This window comes from Neodiprion pinetum, chromosome 2 (assembly GCF_021155775.2).
Source record: "Neodiprion pinetum isolate iyNeoPine1 chromosome 2, iyNeoPine1.2, whole genome shotgun sequence".
NCBI lineage: Eukaryota > Metazoa > Arthropoda > Insecta > Hymenoptera > Diprionidae > Neodiprion > Neodiprion pinetum.
Window position 1 is genome coordinate 7,195,799 of NC_060233.1, and position 10,502 is coordinate 7,206,300.

Genomic DNA, 10,502 nt, shown 5'->3' on the forward strand with positions numbered 1-10,502 from the left:
ATTTCGTAACATATCAATTGGACAAAGATAGTTTGTATTAACTGCAGCATGGTATCATGCGAAATTCCTTGATACGTTGTTGAAACAGCGGAATCCGGTGGATCAGGAAGAAGGTTGGACAAAAGTGTTGAATGCTCATCGATCAGCTCGTCGTTCCGTTTTGACCTACAGACAGACAATGGTGGTCGATGGATCCTAAGAAGCCTGCCGGTAAAGGTACGGTTTGATAGATAAAGTAATCGGTGCTTCCGGAGTCACCAATATATCCCCGGTATCCTTGCTAGGATCAATATGACTATATGTCCACGGCAGGTAGTCGAAGACTTTCAGGTGAATGGTCTCACTTCCAACCACGATCTGCCGTTCCGACCAGAGCCAATATAAGACGCAGCAGTATTGATGCCGGCTAGTACTCCGTTAACGATTAACGGCCCCCCTGAATCCCCGGCGCATACACTTTGAGAGAATTTCCCTGTACCCTTGGCGCACAAGAGCCTGAATGGCAAATCCGAGCAGTCCGATTTCGTGGGGCAGTCGACTCGATCGGCCTGCCACTCCTTGTTGCAGACCTCCCAGTGCTGAATGACCGTCTCCCCGCTGTTCACACGATAGGGAGAACTGCCATTGTAGTTAATTCCCCATCCAGCAATGGTAGCCTTGGTACCTGGGAGAAATTCCATGCTTGGACTGGGCAGTGGAATCAATCCGTATTGCCCGTAGTCAAGAAGGTTTTCCGTCATATTTACGAGGACGATGTCATAGGCTAATTGTACTCCTCGTGGGTGTAGCAATCTGCGGCCTGTATCATCGGACGCAAACTCGGTTGCCAGGTTGACGGGTATAATTTGAGACTCTGACACGAGGCGTCTTGTATGCAGTGAGCCGCGGTTACGATCCAGTTCGTGCTTATCAAGCTACTACCGCAAAGTGAACCGTTCTTCTCCACCCTTATGGGGTAAGGGAAGGTTTGCGGATAAGACTGATCCCCGTTCAAGATACGCCTATTAAAATCGGTCGTGTTCGATGGGGAGTACGATGCGACTTTGAACCCGACTCCTGTGGTGAGGAACAATATGATGCACGTCAGAACCACCGATATAAAAGTCTTGACCATCGTGCTCCGAGTGCATTTAGCACTTTGCGTTCGATACCAACTTTTACCGCGGTCTATACACAGTACACGATTTGCTTATCATTCAATCACACTGGTATCGACAAAACTGCTTTTAAGTCCGCGTGAGTTCTATAACCCAGTTTATTACCCGCACCAAAAAAAAGAATAAAATTGCTCGAAATTAGTGCCACATTTGCTTTGCTAGCTGAAAATAAGCTGCCAATATTGAGTAGGGCTATTTCATAAATTCATATGTAAATGGAAATTCTAGTTCTCTTGTTACAAGAAAAATATCCGAGTCGTAGCTCACCGGTTTTCTGCATTCCATGATATGTTGTAAATCAAAAAATTTTGCTTGAGATCAAATTGAAAAATGATTGCGGAGTTCAGCAAATTCATTATGCTAACGTGATGAATCTGCTTTCAGCTTATACATATTACACTGTTTGTCGCTGCTGATTCCTTAACTGTAGCGTACAGACTCGGAGCCAAGGTGCTGGAAGAGGAAGATCAACACTTGGCCACGCACGTTATTCATTCCAAGGCGGAAGTTCCAACGACGATAATTCAAGTGAGTAATATCATTCGAAAATTTGTTTAAGCACCTATTTGGCTATTAACCATTTTCTTGCGACCAGAACTACCGTAGAATTTTTCGTAAACCGGAATTAGTTCAGTCGGAATGTAAAGGAATTGTGCACCTGGCATGGCGTAAATCAGGCAAATTTTTTTTTTTTTACTTTTCGGAAATCGAAAATGCTACCTTAACACCATTTTGCTGCCTGTATCATTGGCGAATCTACGGACTCATTTCATGCACTCACAATGTGTCACACTCGAAATAAGCAAGTAGACAAGTACCTATCTTTGAATATTCAGTGCACTGCCATCAGAACGCTGTATAATGGTCACTTAGGTACTATGTTTCCGGAACGTAACTGACCCCCCTTCCAGAGTAACAACAGAAACTGGAAATCCAATGTATCGGACGGGTTTTCTTCCACAATGCGCCTACCGATCCGGGGTCCTGGACATATAGTGGGTGGACACAAGTGCTTACCCTCATTGTCAGAATGGATCTAGCTTTTTGTCATCCTAACTACCCTGTAATCGATACAACGTGTGTGGTCCACTTATCATCCGGTTATTACTGTCACGTGACGAAAACTTCCTATGGACCCCATTTATTGTCCCTTATGACGGTATTTGAAAGCTTGGCTCATGGCAAAGCAGTGAAAATGATTCCAGTTTACATACACGATGTATGTAAGAGTATCCAGGTGGCTCAATTGTCGGGGAGTATTGATTCAGTACCGTTTGACTAACCGCTGAAAAATACGTTGAATTGTACGTTTGTCTTCACCGTTTTGTAAGGTTACGTCGCTGCAACCGGATATTCTCTGATTTGGCATGATGGTAAAAATAGGTTCGATTATTTTCAGTTCAACGAATAAATCCGTACGTGCACTTTTCTCGTACCTACATCTCCGGTAATCGATTTCGGCGGTAGTTTCTTTGATCGCGAGATGCAGCCTCCGGTATATATGTATAAGAGAACGAATGACCGACAGCGCGACGATTTGCAATTACCCAAGTTTCCTGATTCAAACTTTAGCAAAGCAGTAGCAGTTCCGTCTGCGAACGGTTGCGATTATAGAACGTCCTAGTCGATGAAGGAGGAAGGAAATTGTGTCGATGTCGATGTTAATTAAGTATATAGAGTAAGGCACGCCGCTTCAAAACTGCTCAAGTTTACTGCATCTTGTTTCTGCCCTGCTAACCCGCCAGTGCACTTTCAAAGAATCACGAGTGGGAAACATTCATCGTTATTTCATATCAATGACTGAAACCCTTTTGTGGTAGAACATGCTGAACAGGTAATTTCATTCCTTTGACGTGACTCCGAAATAGTTAATACATGTTGTACAGACGTCGGGACTCGCTATGGGAGTACAAACCCATCATTGCTAAGAGTAAATGTTAATTTTCAAAATCTATATTCTTGAAAGACAATTTTTCTGGAGTTTATTGACGTCATTGATCAACAGATTGTACATACATACGCTGGTACAAATAATTTTTCAAAAAGGAACTCAGCCATGCGATTCATTTATGTTTGATCGCGTCACAGCCATCTTAAATTTTTATACCGCCCCATTTTTAAACATCCGTATGGCGAAACAGTCTTGCTACGAATTCGTACTGTTCACGGTGAACTGCATTAGTAAGCACAGGCGGTAAAATTTATTTTAAAGTCAGCTATGCATTTATCAAGGGTAAATTATAATTTTCTGTTTATCGATCAGGCTCTGAAAAGAATGATTAATATGCCATTGATACTCAATATGTAGAGATCAAACGGTGGAGATTACTATACGCATAATGAGAGTTCTTTTTTTTTTTTTTATATATTACAACAAAGTTCATAACTGACGTTACCCAATGAAAACGATTCATGAACAAGTGCTGTGGTACTTTATTCAAATATACAAGCAATTCGTAAAATAATTTGTAAAATAATCTGTTTGGTCTGAATATATATACGGTTACAGATAACCAAGAGTCTCAGTTCTTCCGTACCTTTTCTTTGACTTTTAAATTAAATTCTTCGGTCCAATGTGTAAAACTAAAATCAACGAGGTCCTAGCCAGTCCGTGACAATTGATCGTGTTTCGCTACAGACGGAGCACTTCATTGCATTCACGACGATCTTTGATTTAAAATTTTTTTTAAAAAAACGCCACCATTTCACCTCGCCGCGTTACTCGTCGGTGAGCCTTGAGAACTTTTCACCTCAGGCAGGTATAGTTTTATCAAACTCTGGTGCTACCGGAAAACCGTTCGTGTTCTTTTCGGGATGAGTGAAGGAGTATATCCACGGTAGGTAGTCGACGATAGATGTGAACATGGTGACCGTTCCAACAATGCACTTATCGCTGAAGAACCCTACGGATGCGACGCCTACCAGAGTCCCGTCGATGGTCAAAGGCCCTCCAGAATCTCCGGCACAAATGTTTTTAGGGTTCGGACCGTCGCCTCGTAAGCAAACCATTCTCCGAGGGACGTTCAAAGCAGTACACTCCGGTTTTCCTCCGCACTCTGGTGGGCTGTGCGCAAACGCCTCGTTGCACGTCTCCCAACTCTCGACCATCACATCCCCGGTCAGCAAACGGTCCGACAAAGTTCCATCCGTTTTAAGTCCCCATCCCGCAATGGTGCCTCTGGTACCAGGAGCGTACTGGGTGCCTGGTTCGGGGAGAGGGATCGTCTGGCATTGACCGCTGTTAAGGAGATTATCCGAGCTCTTCACCAGGCCGATGTCGTACGCGTTTTCGGCCGGAGTGTATTTGTCGTGGATGTAGCACTTGACCGCGGTCATGGTCGTGGTGTCGCCGGGCTGCCAACTCGATGGGAATATCTTCAAATTCGGACAGACGTCGTTGACTAGGGCGTGGGCGACGGTCAGGATCCAGCGACCGTCTATCACGTTTCCACTGGCGTGAGGACCGTCTGTGTGCAGGTGAACTATGTACTGAAAATCATCCGGGTTTGCAGGAACCCCGTTGACGATACGCCGACCGGAACTGATGTTGCTGTATTTTGACAACGTCTCGTGGTCGAGTCCAAGTCCCTTGACAAGCAACACAGGGACCCATAGCAGAACACCCCATGATATATCGACCCTCATGGTTCAACTGGATTTGAAATATTACCTACGGTCAACACTTTACCGATTCATATATGCTTCGTGCGCAAATCACTTATCGTTTAACCGTCACGCTCGAATGAACGGAATTACCTTTCTACTTTGCGTACGCTAAAAGTCTGTGACTCCATTCGTCATTTGAGTAATTAAAAAACTAACGGATATTTGTCATGCGCGATAAACGTGGTTGACGATCAATTAAGATAATATCAACTGTATACAGAAAATTACCACCACATCGTCTATTACATCTTAAACTCGCTTGCTATACACCGATTGATGTATCATAGGCTAACTGAAATACGTGGTTTGTAAGATTTTCAATATTTTCTTCCTTTTTTTTCTTACGGCAATTTCAATTCTACCAGTCATTTCTAGCCTGATCAAATTTAATGAAACATTTCCGATCACCTCGGTATAAAAAATTATTGCACAGGACAACTTAATCCTGCTTCGTCTTATTCTTGACGTCAAGGACTTACGCTGTACTCTCTAGTGTTCATTTTTCTCCTTAGTCGTACTCTCAGCTTGAAGTGGTAGGACCGTGGTCACTCTCTCGTGGCCGACGAGCTTCCTGAAACCAGAGCTTTCGGGCGGATCTTCGAAACGTCCAACAGCTCTCTTCGATGTATCGCAATACTCGTGGCGTTCTAATGGATCCCTCTATTGCTCGAAGAGTTGGTCAATCGATTATTGACGTCCGGCCTGTTCTCCAAAATTTCCTTAGAACAGACCGCTCGTAATTTTCCTCGTGATTTTTGCGCGAGAAACACACAATCCGTTTGCATGATTTATGTGGTTTGCATTCAACATTGCAGCAGGCCAAGCTCTACTCGGCGATCAGATGAAACATGATACAACATACAGAACTTGAATCGCAACGAATGACGGAAAATTTATTACCGTGTAAAAGTCTCGTTGGGTAAACGAAGAGACGTTTGGGACCGAAATATCTGTTGGTAGATAAATTTTTCTAAGATACGCATGACTTTCAAAGTCAGTTTCCGTTTTGGTTGCCCTGAAATTTCAAGAAACATCGTCGAACGTCCTGATTCGGACGTATTTCTCAAGCCAACTTGATCCTGCTTAATGTTATCCTTGACATGAAAGACTTATCCCAAGCTTTTCCGTATTTATTTATCTCCTTAATCGCACTCTCGTTTTGAGATGGTACCGCAGTCACTTTTTCACGTCCGCCAAGCTTCCCGGGTGTCTGAAAATTCTTTTAACGCTCTAACGGATCGCTGTAAGTTGCTCGAGCAGCTCGATCGATATCACCGTCTTCCCTATTTTTATGCAAGTATCCGTGCAATAATACTCGTGATTCCAAAAAACTGTGTAATGCAAATTCTGCTTGTCGATTTCGATTGTAACGGCGGAGCAGAAATGATACTCGGGTTTTTTTCCCCTCCGAGATGAACGAATCTCGATTCTCCAGACTTACAAACGCAGGGATCACGTCTTATCGTCCAATCAAACGATTGCAGCCCTTCGAGAATTGGATTTTAATGTAGACCCCGCGATATTTCAAAGTGCAACGAATCCCCTCGTAAATTTGTCTCGCCCCTTCAGCCTCGAGTTGCTTCTTTCGTCATTGATTAATTATTATTCGTTTCGATTTACCGCCCTCTTCGTAATTTTGAACATTGAATTCTTTTCTCCTAGTCACCGTAAATCTCGAATCATCACCGAATCAGTGAAATCATAATTAATTCCGACTCATTTATATACTGGTGGGAAAAATCTGTGCTTTGAAAAATATCTGACTGCACTCGGAACGTCAAGTCTTGATTCATTTTCGAACCAATAAGCAGTTACAAAGCGACGTGCATTAGTCACGCCATGAATAAAGTCGTACGTCCACGATTGATTTTTCACTTCCACCTTTGTCAGCCGCACAATGAATAGTAAAATGAATTAATTCTTCGCTACCGAAGTAAATTTCGTCGTAAATCTCGACCGCCTGACATTGATGAAAAAAAATAAATTAAAAGAAATTTGAAAAAAAAAAAAAAAAAAATCTCCTTCTTCATCTGCTCACCCTGCAAGCGGTAATTGAAGTGCTCCATCATTTTCTTTCTTATATTTTTCATCTATTACCAGTGTTTGACGAACGGTTTTACGGGTACTAAATCAATCCTCGATGAGGACACCGACGTTTTGGTAATATTTTTTGATTTAGGAAACAGTTTTTTTAAATTTGCACTGTCTATTTTGCAGTGCCTATTTGACGGATACTTGGGACTATAGTAAGATTCCATGTTTCAATGAAACTTACACTCAACTCCTTCGTTGCTTGTCTATTTTAGACGGAATTATTAATAGCAACGTTGATTAAAACTCCTCAAAAGTTGTAATATCATACCTATACGCTTGGCGTCTGGAGTGATCTGCGGCCCTAATGAGACTTATCAAACTAATTATACATCGTAACAACGATCGCTCAGACACACGAGCTTCTTCATCGTTCCGAAACTGAGAAAGCTGAGACGTCGACGTTCCTCGTTTACTGCATAGTATGAGAATCTCTTATCTCTCATATAACCTCGTTGAATAATCACAACCTTTTTTTTTTCTCTTTCTCACCGCCATTCAATTATCATCTACATTATATTTCGGATTAACCGATAATACAAGGGAGGCTACCCTATTGCCACGGAAGATATATATATATATATAATTTCGAGTACACGAAAATTTCGATTCGATATTAAAATTGGTGATATCGGTGGGTTTGAATTTGAAATTCCTGAGTTTCACTTACCCAGAATAATCGCAATGAATCAGAACTTCGTAATTAAATTCTAAAATTAACGAGGGGCAGACAGGCAGAGCGAACCCCCCTCTTCCTTGATCCCTTCCTCTCTTGTTGCAAGGAGATGTTTCGAAACAAAAAAGTCGCTTGAACCTCGGGTCGAAAAATGGCAATTGTGATATTATATATTTTTAAAAATGTGGCAAACGTTGTTTTTCAGGAGGAGAGCAAAGTTCCCCCGACTGCCCGTCACGTGACTGAGGGATGGATCGAGGCCTCTCGTTCAAATATTGAACTAGTACCAGACCCCGAACCCTTTGCCGTGGCTTTGACGGGAGTTTACTGTTCTTGCCCCTGCCCACATCGGTCTAACGAATCGGAGTAACGAATAACCGAGCAATTACTCAGCCGAAAATCATTGGAAAATATAATTCAATTGTACAATATTTAACGAACTAATTGTTCCCGTCTTTCACACCAAACCAAATCGATCAACGTCATCAAATTCTTGAGATTACAAACTATCGAAAGAGTGTAGAAAATTTTAATGAAAATCATAACAGAACCGACGAGATGTTTGATTTGTACGGAGAAAAAAAAAAAAAGAAATTGTTGAACGATAAAATCGGGAAATTTTATTGCAAATTCTGCGGTAATCAATGATCGGGATACTGGACAACATCGGGCAAATACCGAGGCAATTTTTCCATCAAATTAGACCCAAGTCTACGGTTCGATCGTTGATATGAGATATCATTTCCAGATTGCTGGGGGTGGCTGGGGTTGCGGAAATTAGTTTTGAGCGCTTCCGATGGCCCGTAAATTTCGGGGAAATTGCAGTCCTCCTCGTAAAGGGTAGAAAGAGAGAGAACACGTGTAAAGCGACACGTCGAGCAGAACATTGACCGGCCATGGCTGTAATCCTTGCTCGGCAATCCGGCATTTTGATCACCGCGTAAACTCGGATAATAGAGAAGAGAAACTGACTGACAAGAGTCAAGATTTATTTTAGATTTGATATTATAAAGTAAAAGCGGTAATTTTTTGTTTTTCTTTTTCTCCAATAACGTCTTTTACCTTTCTCTAAGTTTAGTAACAGGCATTTATCATACTTACCGGTTATCGTAAACCTCTTCGTCAATCTACGGAAGAACAGAGGTTTTTAAAATTTTTTATCATTCGCCCGACTCGCTGTCGGATATAGATTTATTTTTTTAATTATTCTCTTCTCGTGTCAAGTGGATGAAAAAATGACAACGTCACTCGGTCAGATAATTATTATCAAATACCCGGAATACCGTTTGTTATATTTAAATCAAGAATAATCTAATAGTAGGAACACTTCACGACTAAACGCAATTGGTAAATTGAAAAAATCCTCTTACGTATATTCTCTCTCGGCAAATATGATATTATATGTATATATTTATTCTTCTTCTTCTTTTTTTTGTATACTCAAATTTGGATAAACCGGAATTTGTAGAATTAATTTTCTCCGTCACGTTTCGCTTATCGTCGTTATTATTCATCTGGTACATTATACATATTCCTTGATAAAGAACTGTAATGTTTCATTACACTTCTGAAGCGTTTAACATGTACTTAAATATAAGTATGTTTTGTTATATATATATTTATATAACATATAGTTGCTTTGTTGCGTACGCAGCTGAAAATCCTAATCCAAAACACTCCGAATTCGTAATTTTCGGAGAAACCAATCAATACCCCGTTTACAAGGAGATCAACAAAGAGAAATTTTTTTTTCAAAAATTGTAAACTAAAAATAACGAAATCGTATGAAACTTTGAAACACGTGGATCATATTTGAGGAAAGAAAACTGAAGATATTTGATTCAAACGCAACGCAAAGCTGCCCAATACGCTAGGCAATGAAAAGCAAATCAGTTGTCTTCGGATTATTATTTGTATAGTACGGAAAGTTGGGAAAGATTAGTCGATTAAATCACTCAGCATATCGTTATTGATATGTATTTCCATTTTATGATATGCGTGTATAAGAGAAAAAAGGTAGGAGGGGTGGAAATCTACACCAGGATCGGGATTGAATAATAGCGGTTATAATTTTGCTGATATATTGCATCAATGAAACGTAGCTACGACGAGTACCTACTACAAAGTTATAATTCGTTCAATTCAACACCTTAACGATAATTAATGAAGCTGCGAAAAGCATGAAGTGGATATCATAGCTCGTTTAAGTAATTGATACAGTGAAATTTTAATCATAACCCGCGATCGATTTACGTCGACTGGATTAAAAACAAAACAAAAAAATTCCCGCAGACTTACGGGCGTGATTTTTTCTCTATTATCTTGTATCGAGAAAAGAAGAAGAAAAAAAAAATAACAAAGTAAACCGGGATTAAGATATAATCTGACAATAACTGGCTGGTTGTTACTAATTCATATAACACTCTACTGGACACCCAATTTTCACAATATATTGACAATGTTTTGTAACATGAAATATCGTTTTAAAATTCTTGAATTTTTGAATACTGTGCAATTTCGCGGAAGGGAAACAATACGGGTAACAGGTATAATTAACAATATATTATTACACAGAGAAAAATTGCCTCTTTCTCAAAGATATTGGAAACACGACTGAATATTAATTACTTTACACTACATTTATAATTTACATCGAGGTTTCTTTTTTTTTTTTCTTTTTTTTTCTTTTTTTTAATTTTCTTCGTTAATTGTTTAATATTTATTCATTTATTTATTTACTTTTTATTTTCGCATATCGGGGATCGAGGGCGAGTCCGACCTGTTGGACGTAGACGCTGCAGATTATCATCCCCACGCCTTATACGTAATCTACTTCCCGAAACACGAGACCGCGTTGAAGGCGCACTGTTTCCAGTAGCTTCGTTTGCGCTGCAAATCTCCCACGTCCATCT

At 40.6% G+C, this 10,502-nt stretch overlaps 2 protein-coding genes across 3 annotated transcripts in view; one reads left to right on the forward strand and one right to left on the reverse strand.

Annotated features, from left to right (window-relative positions):
• DNAlig3 (DNA ligase 3) overlaps nt 1-10,015 on the forward strand; it is a 78,815-nt gene extending 68,800 nt beyond the window's left edge. The window contains exons 19-20 of one of the 2 annotated variants that reach the window (XM_069133397.1): nt 1,595-1,685; nt 7,796-10,015. In XM_069133397.1, the coding sequence (XP_068989498.1) occupies nt 1,595-1,685; nt 7,796-7,960 (256 nt within the window). In that variant the 3' untranslated portion in view covers nt 7,961-10,015. Of the gene's footprint in view, nt 1-1,594; nt 1,686-1,752; nt 1,975-7,795 lie in introns of those variants that run through there. The other variant, XM_069133396.1, reaches the window with a different exon arrangement.
• LOC124212844 (trypsin-7-like) lies at nt 3,573-4,832 on the reverse strand. The gene has a single exon (XM_046613360.2). It carries the CDS (start codon nt 4,800-4,802, stop codon nt 3,909-3,911), a length of 894 nt encoding a protein of 297 aa, XP_046469316.1. The 5' UTR covers nt 4,803-4,832; the 3' UTR covers nt 3,573-3,908.
• Nucleotides 10,016-10,502: the final 487 nt, after the last annotated feature.

What these genes read in the sequence shown, in the direction of transcription:
- LOC124212844 (XM_046613360.2), bottom strand. Translation starts at nt 4,802, where the DNA reads ATGAGGGTCGATATATCATGGGGTGTTCTGCTATGGGTCCCTGTGTTG.